Source organism: Periplaneta americana, chromosome 2, assembly GCF_040183065.1.
Source record: "Periplaneta americana isolate PAMFEO1 chromosome 2, P.americana_PAMFEO1_priV1, whole genome shotgun sequence".
NCBI classification, from domain to species: domain Eukaryota; kingdom Metazoa; phylum Arthropoda; class Insecta; order Blattodea; family Blattidae; genus Periplaneta; species Periplaneta americana.
The window spans coordinates 29,309,546-29,325,519 of NC_091118.1; the positions used below are offsets into that span (position 1 = coordinate 29,309,546).

Genomic DNA, 15,974 nt, shown 5'->3' on the forward strand with positions numbered 1-15,974 from the left:
TTGAGAGAGACATTGTAAATGTTCATCCGCCACGGCCTGCTGACTGTTTTGAAGTAGAGCTCTGCTTGTTTCGATCTACACGTCACAACACCTCGTTCGAGACCGACTCAGATTGAGTCACGACATAGTGATTGTCCATCTATGATCTAGGATATATATATATATATATATATAAATCCGTCAAAACCGTTTCAACTAGTAAAACCTAGTTTTACAAATGCTATGTAGCTACATTTGCTTGAACTAGTTTATATTAGCTGAAACTGAATTTGACGGATTTCGGGTTTTAACGGATAGGCTACATAGGAGTGTATTTCACGCCTGAGGTTGCCAGGAAACTTTCCAGATTTTCATATTATTGTCACTTTTTGCATTTAAAGAGTCATGCTTTATTCGTACTTAAACAATTTCCGTGGCGAACAATTTCATACTGACGTCTACTCTTCATATCTTTATCTTTGCTATCAGGAAGTTGTTTAAATTTTCTCTCTATAGCTATGGCTATATGCAACCAACTGTCCCAGTCCAAACAGAATGTCTGAGTAACTTACCTATGTTTCGAAATACCAGAGCCAGGGCAGTTTTTTTTTTTAAGAAATACATCATTGCATAAATATTAATAATACCAAGGGGATTTACCTGTTTGTAAGGGCTACAATATGTAGTTTACCCATTTCACCCATTTTTCGTTCACCAAAAAAAAACTGCGTTGTCCATTACCAAGAATGTAAAAATTGATATGTATCCTACACATGTTCTAAACAACTCATCATCGCGGTATTTCTCATTTATTTCATTAGCAGCTACTATGTTGCCGAAAATTACCATATCCTCAATATAAAAAAATACGAATGTATGACAATCCCAAACTTACCAACTGAGTTAAATTCGCGACACTTGCGTGACTGTCTAACAAATGCTTCTTATTATTATTTTATTATAAGAAGTTATGCACTGACGCGTGTCATGCAACATGCTGAAACAGTCTATCTTCAGTTTCCACATTTCTGGAATCTACTTAGAAAATTATGCATTACCTTCCTTAGTTTCTGAGAAACTGAATTAATCCCTTGACGAATGTTATTCTTCAATTCGATTAAGACGTGTGGATTTGTTTTCTACATTTTTTTTTATCCTGGTCCCGGTGGAAAAAAGCGAAACTTCGTTCTTTCAAAGGTAATAAATTAAGCAAAAAAGGATTGCAAGATGTTCTCCTCGTAGTTATCACTATTAAAATGTGACTTTTGGGGAGGCCGAGACGTAGAAGGGAGGATAATACTGTATTAAAACGGATTTGAGGGAAGTGGAATCAGGATAGGGACTGATGGCAGGCTTATGTGAGGGCGGCAATGAACCTTCGGATTCCTTGAAAGTCATAAGTCGATTAGTGCACTTTCAAGGGGTTTCTTATCCGTGTGTATGTGTGCATGACTTGTAAGCTTCCGCTTATGTCTAAAACACTTCTCACAAAAGGAACATTTGAAAGGTTTTTCGCCTGTATGAATTAACTTGTGTCCATCAAGTGCATAGCGTTGCCTAAAACTTTTATCACAGACGTCGCACTTGAAGGGTTTTTCGCCTGTGTGTAACAAGATATGCACTCGGAGAGCCTGCTTTTGTATGAAGCTCTTCTCACAAAAGTTGCACTTGTGGGGTTTATCTCCTGTGTGAGTATACGTGTGCCCTCTGAGGGTTTCCTTACGCGCAAAGCTTTTCATACAGATATCGCAAGTATAACCTCTTTCTCCTGTGTGTATGAATTTGTGCTTCACAAGAAGGTGCCTTTGCTTGAAGCTCACTGCACAAGTTCCGCATTTATAACGTTTCTCATCTCCGTGAATCAATTTATGCGTCACAAGATTCTGCTTTTGGCTGAAACTTCTCTCACATATGTCGCATTTGTAAGGCTTTTCACCGGAATGTGTTAATGAATGAACAATTAGTTTCTGTTTTTCTTTAAAACCCTTGTCACATATGTTGCATTTGTATGGTCTCTCGCCCGTGTGACTCAAAGTATGCGTTACAAGGGCATACTTATGCCTATAACTCTTCTCACAAAATTGGCATTTAAACGGTTTCTCTCCAGTGTGCTTAAACGTGTGATCTGAAAAATGTCTTCTTCGTTTAAATGTCATATCACATTCATCACACTTATAAGACTTACGTACTGAATGTGATAATGTATGAGCTATAAGGCATCTTTTTCGATTGAATCCCTTTCCACACGTTTGGCATTTGTATGGTTTGTCGTCTGTGTAATCAGAAGTGCTACTTCGTTGTCCGGAAAGACTCCAATCGGCACATTCCTGGTTTGTCACGTCGTCATGGTAACGTTGCTTCATGGACCTGTAAATACGAAGATGTGTGTTGAAACGCGTAATGCGGACTTAAATACTTTTACAGTGCACTGTCACGGACATTATACTGCGAATGCAATATGACGTCATAATAGTTATTTACGATATGATTATCGTAACATTTCATATTACAATACGAGTTTGATAACCAATCGAGTATTGTAATATGAAATTACGGTAAGTATAGCCTATCTTTTGTACAGTAGGGCAAAAAAACCGGACCGACCCTTGTAGCTGATTTCAGAGTCACAGATTCAAATTTTGCTAGTCACAAAACACATCCATCTTGTATAATTAATTGTAACAATTAAATTTATTGCATTTGTTCGATTCTTAACGTCTTTTGTTTCCTTCAGTGCCTCAAACGTACAGACGAAAAAACTTTGAGAGTTTGATTTTATCTGGCATCAATATTACATTTCTACCTCTATTCGGCAAAGATAACTGCGTATTTTTACATTAAATAGCAGTACATACCTCTGACTTCAACTATCAATTTTGAAATTACCAGAGTTTGACACAATACACAGCACAGAATTCTTTTGTATCAGCTACAAGGGTCGGTCCGGTTTTTTTTTTGCCACTACTGTACAACGTTTTATCCACTTTGATAAAAGAAAATAGTTTTTAAATAAAAGTAATTGCATTATTTCTATTAATTTTGAATATGTCTTTTGTGTAGAGGCTATTATTATTATTTACTTACTTACTTACTTACAAATGGCTTTTAAGGGACCCGAAGGTTCATTGCCGCCCTCACATAAGCCCGCCATCGGTCCCTATCCTGTGCAAGATTAATTCAGTCCCTATCGTCATATCCCACCTCCCTCAAATACATTTTAATATTATCCTTCCATCTACGTCTCGACCTCCCCAAAGGTCTTTTTCCCTCCGGTCTCCCAACTAACACTCTATATGCATTCCTGGATTCGCCCACACGTGCTACATGCCCTGCCCATCGCAAACGTCTGGATTTAATGTTCCTAATTATGTCAGGTGAAGAATACAATGCGTGCAGTTCTGCGTTGTGTAACTTCATCCCTCTTAGCCCCAAATATTTTCCTAAGCACCTTATTCTCAAACACCCTTAACCTATGTTCCTCTCTCAAAGCGAGAGTCCAAGTTTCACAACCATACAGAACAACCGGTAATATAACTGTTTTATAAATTCTAACTTTCAGATTTTTTGACAGCAGACTAGATGATAAAAACTTCTCAAGCGAATAATAACACGCATTTCCCATATATATTCTGTGTTTAATTTCCTCCCGAGTGTCATTGATATTTGTAACTGTTGTTCCAAGATATTTGAATTTTTCCACCCCTTCGAAGGATAAATCTCCAATTTTTATATTTCCATTTCGTACAATATTCTGGTCACGAGACATAATCATATACTTTGTCTTTATTATTATTATTATTATTATTATTATTATTATTATTATTATTAGTTTCTTCCTCCGAGAGGCGATTCGTTTGTTTGTTTCACTAGTTTTGAACACGATAGGATTTTGTTTATAACAGAAGGTCAGCATTACTAGGAGAAATAAACAAGAATTGTTAAAACGAATTCAAAGGAGGACCCAGATATTGAAAATGCTAAAAATACTGCAATTCAGTGTTTAGTACCATCGAAATTCCACGTAAGATATGAAGTAGAATATAAAAAATTTGAAGATTGGTGTTCCAAGAAAATGACGTTTTCACGTCGTTGTCGTCAACACCACCACTTTGTCCACGAAAATAAGTGTGTCCCGGTTAGTGAAAACATCAATTTCGAGCCCTAATATCAACGACGTCTTCCATGGAGTGTACAATGCACGACTGTGGCTTATTTCATTGCCCAGACAATGGAAGCAAAGCTGATGACAGAACGTCACAATTTACTACACTCACCTGTTATAAGAGCCATCATCATCTATCGAAACGTCCAGCATCTCCTCTTTCACTGCATCCACATCACAAGATACTTCCTGCGAAAGAAGAATGTTGTGATCATAACAAACAAAAAAGAACTATCAAAATGGACGGGGAGCAATTTAAATTAAATTATGGTAACCAAAATAATTTGGTATTGATAAGGTGAAAGCGTACCTATGTCCTACAGAAAACAAAAAAGTCTTGATGTGAAGTATGTCTTCTTACTTTATACTCTAAGAGTGAAGCCTAACCATTTCTCCCCTATTGCTACGTATGCTAATGATTTTCTAGTTGTCAGGTTTAATTTTGTTCCATCTATCTCCTACTCAAGAACGTGCAACCATTTACAGATGAAAATGTTAAATGTTATGTTTTATTTAACGACGCTCGCAAGTGCAAAGGTTATATCTGCGTCGCCGGATGTGCCGGAATTTTGTCCCGCAGGAGTTATTTTACATGCCAGTAAATCTACTGACATGAGCCTGTCGCATTTAAGCACACTTAAATGCCATCGACCTGGTCCGGGATCGAACCCGCAACCTTGGGCATAGAAGGTCAGCGCTATACCAACTCGCCAACCAGGTCGACTTTACAGATGAATGAGAGGTGACAACTGATACCGTATATACTTACTTCTGTGATATATATATAATTTTTTATTTTAGTAGGTTATTTTACGACGCTTTATCAAGATCTCAGGTTATTTAGCGTCTGAATGAGAGGAAGGTGACTGATAATGCCGATAAAATGAGTCCGGGGTCCAGCACCGAAAGTTATCCCAACATTTGCTCATATTGGGTTGAGGGAAAACCCCGGAAAAACCACAACCAGGTAACTTGCCGCGACCGGGAATCGAACCTGGGCCACCTGGTTTCGCGGCCAGACGCACTAACCGTTACTCCACAGGTGTGGACTAATATATATATATATATATATATATATATATATATATATATATATATATATATATAAAGAAAATGTATTATCCGCAACAACTCAGCCCCTATTGTTTGGACAAACGTATTTGTACTGTAATGGTAACTTAGGATTGCATACAATGAGGTTTTATATGATCGGTATCCATGTGGAACTAAGAGTACGGTAAAAGTGCTTTTTTTCAGGCACATTTTTGTTTAATTTTTTCACCACAAAACCCAGAATTGTGTTAATAATTATGTTTTTAGCATAATTTTCATTGAACTCCTCTTAGGCGTTAAAAATCTTAGTTGAACAAAAAAGGAAGTTAAAAATTACCAATTTCTAGTGCAATGGATAGTAGTAAGATTTGTTCCAGCACGATTCAGAATCGATCCCTGTTCCAACGTGCTTCAGAACTCGTTCAGTTGGTTCTCGATTAAGAGCAGAACTGGGAATTCTGAACTGCTGACGCATGCGCAGATGGCTTAATCTGAAGTTATGGTTACAATGATTCTAGTTTAGGCAGGTTAAAATAAAAGAATAGTCCATCATGAGTGATTTGGATAGTGATAATATTTTTTACGAAGAATTATGTTCTGAAGATGAATATAATTTTAATATGAAAAGAACCTCCGAAGGTCGTGAAAGAAGAGTTCAAGAAACGTTCCAACAATGTAAAATCCCGAATTAGTTCTGACATCGTACACAACTGTCGCATACCTACGTCGAAAGAAGTTCGGTATTAGTCTGAGAGGAAGGTGCAACGGATATGACGTCAAACTACACCTTCTATGCTCCATAATCCTCCGCGAAATACCGCCAATCGCCAAATATTCAATTGCTACTATCGGTTTAGATCATACATAAACGGTTTAGAATGGATGTGGAGATAAGAGAAGTATTGGTAGATCATTATAACAATGTACTGTACATTTCACTGTATATTTATTAAAAGTGACATGGACTGAACATTTCATTTCCACATTCTTTCTTTTATCGAGAAGGATGTTTGCACTCCTTCATAAAGCATAGGGGGACATATAAACGGACATTTTTATTTTTTTTCAACTTCCCCTAAAATAGGGGTTGCCTGAAGGACAAAGTATACCAAATATACAAGTATTAGTAAAGGCGTACAATTTTATGAAAATGTTTTCGTGAGAAATATAATTATTATTATTGTGCTACTAATTTATTTTATATATGTGATTTCTCAGAAGATAGATTGAATATTTTAGAGCTATCAAAGAAACAGTCTTGGCCAAAGAGGATTAAAGATTGAACTCTCTCCAGAAATTTATATATATATATATATATATATATATATATATATATATATATATATATATATTTTGTAATCGTGCCTCTAGCACCCACTAATAGCCCAATAATTTCAATAGTTTGTAACTTATACATATGTAAATAATAAGGAACAGTTGGACCATAAATTTGATTCTTCTAATTGTTGACATCTTCCGGTTGAGTTGTATTCAATTCGAAGAGGATAGTAGCATCTATTATACAGTCTGTTGTGTTGTTAAAGGTTGAGCCGAAGAGAATATTAGCTTATTTATAAAAAAAGTTAACACGTGCTGAACTTGACTACACTTTTGAAATATTCACAGCAACACGAAACGATTTGTAATCGTAATAATATGAACAAAACAGCTGATAAACACACCGGAAAAAGAGATGAATTGTGGGTAATTTGATGGCCATACCAGTACACCCAGCGTATAGATATTATGCAGTATGGACACTTCGCGTCGGTACCTTTGATGTAGCAGGACTGATTTCAATGACCTTCAAACCAGTTTGAGCGTGAGATTCTGCTTTCTCCCAGGAGTTGGCGCTGAGATCACACCAGCTAGCAGTCGACACAGCGGAAATATAACACATACAATTAATACATCTAGGTACATTATGTACTCAAATAAAATAAATGACACCGATGAAATAATAAATCCGTCATTAACTGTAATGTCTAGACTCTAGAGTTCCTTTATAATGAGAGTTGAGACGTGACCCCATCAACAATTAGGCCTAAAATATGTAATGATTTGATAGCACTGAAAATGGAAAAACAAAACTCCTATGAGAAGTAAAACCATATACCTATATTATTTTGTATACAAATATTAAACGAATTTGATACATAATTTTATAATCTATTGTATTATTTTATTCTTGACCATGCCGAAATGTAGTAATTATACACCTGGTAGCAGTCCTTTAATGCATGTCATTAATGTACACCTATTCATTAAAGTTCAGGTTTTCGATTATTTTCGGATATGCAATCGAAAGACAACTAGCAAAACGTCACGCAGGCTGAAAATCCAATACTGTCGCAGAAGGTTATGTTCTGTTACTATAATAATTTACGTTAATCGTAAATAATATTCAAATAAATTCAATTTGTCATCTCGTTTTTCAATGTCGAATTCAATTTCAAGGTTATATCAAGTTTAACGTTTATCTTACTCTCTACATTATATCAAGATCGTCGACATTCGTTGCCCGGAAAAAATCAATACTTTCGCGTCTGCGCACATCTCACAATTTACGAGATTGCACAAGGTCAGTTCGCTCCCCAGTCACATAAGAATAACATGAATACTTACGAATAATTTCAAGTTAGAAATATGGTCGAGCATAAAAATTCGTATGAAACTTGCCTATAATGGTAATTAAGACGCCCGTATGGAAATTATGAAACTCGCTTGCGCTCGTTTCATAAACACCCTCGCGTCTTAATTATAGGCTCGTTGCATAATGAACTATTATAATATAATTTATTATATATAAAACATAAACAATTATTATTACAACTAGTTTGTCACTGAGAAATAAGGAAAAGCTGTTGACTTGAATTTATTTGAAGCAAAGCGTTACTGGGTTATGCAATAAGATAGGCGATGTTTGAATCCTGTGTCTCAACTCTTTTATTCAATTATTATCTTAGCGTGTGCTCGATTACACTAACCTCTAGCGTTTGAATGTGGAACTAAACGCTGGCGCACAGAGAAACAAAACACAGGAAAATTCGCTCAGTGTCCATTCTTTGTAATCCTTATTCGCTGGTACACCTTTCCAAGCTTATGGCCCAGGGTTGGTATTAGTTTGGAACGCGATCTGAATTGCTTGCTGGAACAAACCTATAATCTCCTAACCGTTATAATAATTACAATTATTCTAGACAGGGCTCTGCCATCTTCTTCTCCAGAAGGAAAGCACGGATAGTACATAAGAATTCCAGGTCTATTTTACCACTTTGGAAGTTAAATTCTACCAAGAAAAAGAAGTCAAGCTGTGGTGCATATTACTCACCTCAGATTCGCATTTCACCGAATCAAACGGAAAGTAAGCTGGCTGTGCTTCACATTTCACGGCTGAATCGAGATATGTGGGGTCCTCACACTCCACCTTTACTTCTGCCATGTTTTGTGGCTGCAAATTTGCGTCCTGACAGGGAAGATAAACACAGCGCTACTTTAAAATAAAGAAAGGAACAAATGAAGTGTAACACAGAATAATTGTGTTAACATAAAATTACTCTTGCACAGAGACAATACAAAATAGCGCTAAATGGTGGCCTACTCTTTAAACAATCCAACTGCATCTTCTGAATATCAACACAGAACCTTGCTATTAGGCCTACCCTATGTGCAGTCAATAGTTTCACATCCATTAATTGGAAGCGTACAAGGGGAAACATGTAACAAGAAATCTCCATTCTATACTTATTTATGTGCATCATTTGTATACATTATTCTTTTAATATAGAAGCAAGATCTAGTTTTTTGGTTAGGTGTGTGTGCTTTTTCTTCCATGCACTTACATCTCCCAAAAGCACAAGGATCAAGGAAGTGATATTCTACTTTACCGTACGAAGATATTCTTCTGCATTTGTGTCATTCTCTGGTGCAGCCAATGGGTCAACTTCAGGTTTCACTTCAATGTCTTCCATCATAACTGGAAAGATCAATAAAATTAAGAATTTTCATTTCTTTGATAACTAAGTGATGACAAAAAAAAAGGTGGTGTAGGCATTCTGAGAATATAAATTTTCGAGAAAAATATAGACCTAATTATAGACCTAAGTGTCCACATTTGTGGAATAACGATCAGCGCTTCTGGACGCGAAACCAAGTGGCCCGGGTTCGATTTCCGGTCGGGACAAGTTACCTGGTTGAGGTTTTTCTGGGGTTTTCCCTCAATCCAATATGAGCAAATGCTGGTTAACTTTCGGTGTTGAACCCCGGACTCATTTCACCGGCATTATCACCTTCATCTCATTCAGACGCAAAATAACCAAAGATGTTGATAAAGCGTCGTAAAATAACATATAAAAAATAGACCTAAGTACAGCAAAACCTCCTTAATCCGGACTAATTGGAGGGATAAGTTGACCAGTTTAACCAAAGTCCGGATTAACTGAAATAACCTAAAAGAACAGTATAAAATACATTAAAATTCCGTTTATAGCAACAAACACTTTTATTATGGTGTATTGAAAGGGTATAGGCCTAAATGCACTACAGGTGTAATAATGTAATTATTGTAATTTCATAGTCGTACTGTATAAAAAGAAGTCTTCAAAGAAGGTTCTTCAATTTTTCGAAACTCGCAGTATTTTTACTAGTCCGGATTAAGCGAAGTCCGGCTTATCGGGGTCCGGACTAACGAGGTTTTACTGTACTGCAAACGAGAAACTGATACACTTCCTACGTCACACATTCAAGTTTCACATCAATTAGAATTGAAAATAAAACGTTTCCTGAGTAGACGTTACGAAAAAGCAAGACAAGTCTAGGCATTGTTTTCATGCAATATAGCAGGCCTACAGGCCTAAGTTGTACTGCAGATTCTAGTTGCATGGAACGCAACAATACGGGCTAACGGAAGCCCGCTTACTTTAGACAGTAAGTTAGTATTAATTTTGTGAGATTGGATTTTTGTGGTGACTCAGGTCTGCATTCTGAAAGTATCATGAACCTCGGCTTATTGTTTTAATATATTTCACGTCTGTCTAAATTGTCACTAACATCAACATCTCATAAGGAACTAGGAAGTAATTTCTAACTCTTACGTCGTCATTAGTCAATAGGAAAACACGCATGATTTGGTATTATGGGTGTAGTGGCAAAACTCCACTCTACGTCAGGACTTTTCGTATCTGGAGTTGAGTTTAGTAACAGAATAAATTGTGAAAGAATGGGCTAAAATTTCGATGAGTGTAAAAGGACTAGTACCTTCGTAATTTGAACCTCTGAAGAAAGTTCCAGGTTTAGGAAGAAATTAGTTTCGGAAAATTTGTGAAAGACGTCTTTTATCTTAAGGCCCAGTTGTATGATCACGGAATAAATCTTGGAATAGCTATTCATGGAATAGCCTAACTATAGAATAAATGGAGTATCGTGTTGTATGACGTTCGTTTATTCCAAGGTTATCTATTCCATAGTTAGCCGAATTGGAACAGAGGTTGGCAATATTTTAGATGGTGTTTTGTTTATAAAGTACATTCAGAATACCAGTAATTGTTGAGATTTATTTTCTGAACATATCATTATTTTCTGTACAGATTTTGTTATAAAGAAATGAGTAAATCAAAATAAATTAGAAGTCAAAATTATTAGATAGAAGATTACACTTAAGCTAGTTGTGATAGCGAATGACTATAAGAACGTGTTAGAAAGCAAAAACTGATGCCATAACTTTTAAACAAAAGACAAGAGCATGGAAGTCTATAGCTAGGTTATAATAATGCAAAACGTAATACTGATATAATATTGTGCTATGAGTTTGCTTAAATTTAATTTTAATTATTTAAAAAATTACAATTTCTTTATAATGATGAAATTGTGAACTATTTTTACCTGTGTGTTATATGTTCCAATAATCATTAATCAATCCCAGCACGCTTTATGCAGTGCCCACTTTTAGACTGAATCTTGCCATAAATTCTTCATTGTTACACTCGTTTAATAGATAAAGTCTGTGCCTTATTTTCTTTGTTTCAGCACTCTCAAAAATACATTATATGTATTTCATCATCACTATCAGAGATTCATGTCTAATGCTGCTGCCATTTTATATTTTATTCTCGAGATAGAAATTTAACAGGTACTGAAAGCATGGAATAGCTTATTCGGAAGTTATCGTCCGAATAATGCACTATTCCAAGTTCTTACAACACATTTCTCGCATAACCACGGAATTAATTTTAACAGGACTTTATTCCGTGTTTGTACAACTGGGCCTTATTCTTCCAAAGTTTTTTTCTCAGCTCCTAACAAATTAACACGAGAGAATCGTCTTACCGAAATTGCAACCTGAGCCTTCTAGATACATGCTATTCTCAGCTATAACACTTCGAAATTTGCATCACATAAATGGCGAACAAATAGCCTGCATAGAATTAGAAAAATAAATTAAAGGTAAGCCCTTCATTATAATTCGAAAGGCCACCGGCGTAGCTCAGTCGGCTAAGGCGCTTGCCTGTCGATCCGGAGTTGCGCTCGGGCGCGGGTTCGATTCCCGCTTGGGCTGATTACCTGGTTGGGTTTTTTCCGAGGTTTTCCCCAACCGTAAGGCGAATGTCAGGTAATCTATTGCGAGTACTCGGCCTCATTTCGCCAAATCTCTCGCTATCACAAATTACATCGACGCTAAATAACCTCGTAGTTGATACAGCGTCGTTAAATAACCAAGTAAAAAAAATCCGAAATAATGTAGGCCTACTGCTTCAATTTTCTGATATAATTAGGGTATTTCTCTTCTCCAGTTCGATGTGCATTTCAGAAAACATTTATCCCAGGGGACTGTGATTGTAACCTTATGACTAGTGTAGGCCTAAATTATAAATTATTTATTCACTGGTATATACCTTTATTTCATTTCATTCAAATAAATTCCTTGGAACAGAGACTTCAAAAGAACTTCCGATTAATAGCTTAAATCAGTTGCAGAACTCTAGGAGACAAAATAAAACATATATGTTTAACATTTCGTAACCAACTTAACCAATTAGGCGTATTAAATCTCTCTATACTATAAACAAAATAACCGGGATATTTGAAGTATCATGAAGCTCGATTTTATGCATAATTACCTTAATCTTTTCAGTTATGATGGACGACATTAATGTGAAACCTGAAGTTGACCCATTGGCTGCACCAGAGAACGACACAAATGTAGAAGAAAGTTTGCCTACGGTAAAATACATCACTTCCTTCATTCTTGTACTTTAGGAGCTACAAGTGCATGAAAGAATAACATACAGTCATATATCAGCACAAAGCATGATCTTACTTATGTTAAAGTAATATAGGCCTACACGTTATATAGATTGGAGACTTATTGTTAACGGTCGCAACCTAACTGGGGCCTTTTCTCATCCCATACGTTTTACATACGCTTGTAAGTTGGCAGAATGCAGTTATATTCATTCAGTATTCTAGATATGCATCTATTACAGTCTATAAATTAGTTTGTGTATGTTTATGTTTTTTTACATGTGTATTTGTAATTGAATTTCGAATATTTGGACTTGGGTTACAAAATACCCACTACCTACTTCTCATTTTATTTCGTTTCACTCATCTGAAGTTATTTAATGTAAATGCTGTTATGACTCTGTACTATAAGTCCCGTCGCTCTAATTTCCGGCAGCCAATCGCGTTGCAGGTCGGCTACATTTAAACGTGTGCGTCTTGTGATTCGCTGATGACGTTATTCATTTCTTAAGGCTCGATAAATACTTAATATAATCGCCCGCCATTTTGGCTCTTTCTTTGGCGTTCGCAGAAAGCACACGAAGACGTTATTTGCCGCTCAATTATTTGCTGAATTATAGTGCGTTTGATTTATTATCATAGGAGCTACGACATGATAATGTTTAACGGTGTGGCAAATAGATTCCTCGTATGGTAGCTCGGCAACGAAAGAACAAAAATGGCGAACGATACTACCTACCTAGACTTTATAGACCCTTCACTTCCTAAGACGTAAGCAAAGAGGCGGAGTGACGCCGGGAATAACAGCGTCGCGACTATAGCTCCAGGTGTTGCTACAATATGCAGCTGGTACTTAAATCCATTGTTGTAACGAACGCTGTTTCAAAAGCGTTCTGTATTGGATACAGTTTGTCATAAGGAATACCTAATTGTATTCAATAAAAGAGGAAAACAACACGACAATAATATAAATAAATATGATACAATGAAAATAAATTATATAACTCATCATATGAAATAATAAGACAACAAAATATTAACTTACTTACTTACAAATGGCTTTTAAGGAACCCGAAGGTTCATTGCCGCCCTCACATAAGCCCGCCAGCGGTCCCTATCCTGTGCAAGATTAATCCAGTCTCTATCATCATACCCCACCTCCCTCAAATCCATTTTAATATTATCCTCCCATCTACGTCTCGGCCTCCCTAAAGGTCTTTTTCCCTCCGGTCTCCCAACTAACACTCTATATGCATTTCTGGATTCGCCCATATGTGCTACATGCCCTGCCCATCTCAAACGTCTGGATTTAATGTTCCTAATTATGTCAGGTGAAGAATACAATGCGTGCAGTTCTGTGTTGTGTAACTTTCTCCATTCTCCTGTAACTTCATCCCGCTTAGCCCCAAATATTTTCCTTAGCACCTTATTCTCAAACACCCTGAACCTATGTTCCTCTCTCAGAGTGAGAGTCCAAGTTTCACAACCATACAGAACAACCGGTAATATAACTGTTTTATAAATTCTAACTTTCAGATTTTTCGACAGCAGACTGGATGATAAGAGCTTCTCAACCGAATAATAACACGCATTTCCCATATTTATTCTGTGTTTAATTTCCTCCCGAGTGTCATTTATATTTGTTACTGTTGCTCCAAGATATTTGAATTTTTCCACCTCTTCGAAGGATAAATCTCCAATTTTTATATTTCCATTTCGTACAATATTCTGGTCACGAGACATAATCATATACTTTGTCTTTTCGGGATTTACTTCCAAACCGATCGCTCTACTTGCTTCAAGTAAAATTTCCGTGTTTTCCCTAATCGTTTGTGTATTTTCTCTTAACATATTCACGTCATCCGCATAGACAAGAAGCTGATGTAACCCGTTCAATTCCAAACCCTGCCTGTTATCCTGAACTTTCCTAATGGCATATTCTAGAGCGAAGTTAAAAAGTAAAGGTGATAGTGCATCTCCCTGCTTTAGCCCGCAGTGAATTGGAAAAGCATCGGATAGAAACTGACCTATACGGACTCTGCTGTATGTTTCACTGAGACACATTTTAATTAATCGGACTAGTTTCTTGGGAATACCAAATTCAATAAGAATATCATATAATACTTCCCTCTTAACCGAGTCATAAGCCTTTTTGAAATCTATGAATAACTGATGTACTGTACCCTTATACTCCCATTTTTTCTCCATTATCTGTCGAATACAAAAAATCTGATCAATAGTCGATCTATTACGCCGAAAACCGCACTGATGATCCCCAATAATTTCATCTACGTACGGAGTTAATCTTCTCAAGAGAATATTCGACAAAATTTTGTACGACGTCAACAGAAGTGATATTCCTCGAAAGTTATCATAGTTGGTTTTGTCCCCCTTTTTAAAAATAGGTACAATTATGGACTCCTTCCATTGTTCTGGTACAATTTCCTTTTCCCAAATAGCAAGTACAAGTTTATAAATTTCGCTATATAATGCACTCCCACCCTCTTGTATTAATTCTGCTGGAATTTGATCGATACCTGGAGACTTGTACTTTTTCAGATTTTCTATCGCAATTTCGACTTCTGAAAGCGTGGGTTCGGGTATAAATGGCTCAGCAGTTTGTATTTCAATTTCGTCCCGATCATTTCTATTTGGCCTATGTACATTTAGTAGTTGCGCAAAATAGTTTTTCCATCTGTTTAGGATTGATGGAGAGTCTGCAAGCAAGTCACCATTCTCATCCTTGATCACGTTTACCCTTGGCTGATATCCGTTCTTAAATTCCTTTATACCCTTATATAAATCTCGAATGTTTTTATTCTTACTATTTGTTTCTACCTCATTCAGTTTTTCCTTCAAGTAACCTCTCTTTTTATTCCTAAGTGTACGACTTGCTTCCCGTCTTTCATTGAAATAATTATCTCTCTTCTCCTCAGCTGGATCCTGTAAGAATTTCAATTTTGCCTGTTTCCTTCTTTCTACTACCATGCAACAATCTTCATCAAACCACGGTTTCTTTTTCTTAGTTTCATAATAACCTATGCTCTGCTCAGCTGCAATTTTGATACTATCTCTGATATTTTCCCACACGCTATTAACATCTAATTCTTTCTCAACTTCGTCGGAACTTGCTAATACGGCAAACCTATTTGAAATTTCGACCTGATAATGTTGCTTAGTTTCCTCGTCCTTTAATTTCAAAATATTGAATTTAGTAATATTAACTTGTTGCTCTACTCGCTTGGCTACTGATAATCTTTCTCTTAATTCTCCAATCACCAAATAATGGTCAGAATTACAGTCTGCACCCCTGAAAGTTCGAATATCTACTATACTAGTATGTCTCCGTTTATCTATCAAGATGTGATCTATTTGGTTGTGTGTCAATCCATCTGGAGAAGTCCAAGTATATTTATGTATATCCTTATGGGGGAATGTTGTACTTTTGACAATTAAGTTTTTCGATGTGGCAAAGTTGACTAATCTAACTCCATTGTCACTACTAATTGCGTGTAGGTTCTCTTTTCCAATAGTTGGTCTA

The 15,974-nt window shown here is 36.3% G+C and overlaps 2 protein-coding genes across 5 annotated transcripts in view; one reads left to right on the forward strand and one right to left on the reverse strand.

Annotated features, from left to right (window-relative positions):
* The window catches only part of LOC138691506 (zinc finger protein 85-like), an 88,768-nt gene that overhangs the window by 22,066 nt on the left and 50,728 nt on the right, over positions 1-15,974 (forward strand). For 2 of the 3 annotated variants that reach the window (XM_069813557.1, XM_069813484.1), the window contains exon 3: positions 12,324-12,412. In XM_069813557.1, the coding sequence (XP_069669658.1) occupies positions 12,324-12,412 (89 nt within the window). Of the gene's footprint in view, positions 1-11,560; positions 11,636-12,323; positions 12,413-15,974 lie in introns of those variants that run through there. The other variant, XM_069813494.1, reaches the window with a different exon arrangement.
* On the reverse strand, positions 58-11,507 carry LOC138691563 (zinc finger protein 180-like). 2 transcript variants are annotated; one of them, XM_069813645.1, is made up of 5 exons: positions 11,075-11,507; positions 9,082-9,170; positions 8,526-8,660; positions 4,254-4,330; positions 58-2,346 (listed from the first exon to the last, which is right to left on the reverse strand). In XM_069813645.1, exons 2-5 carry the CDS (start codon positions 9,166-9,168, stop codon positions 1,374-1,376), a joined length of 1,272 nt encoding a protein of 423 aa, XP_069669746.1. In that variant the 5' UTR covers positions 9,169-9,170; positions 11,075-11,507; the 3' UTR covers positions 58-1,373. The 2 variants fall into 2 exon arrangements, with proteins under 2 accessions (XP_069669746.1, XP_069669755.1); XM_069813654.1 differs by lacking the exon at positions 11,075-11,507 and adding an exon at positions 10,451-10,579.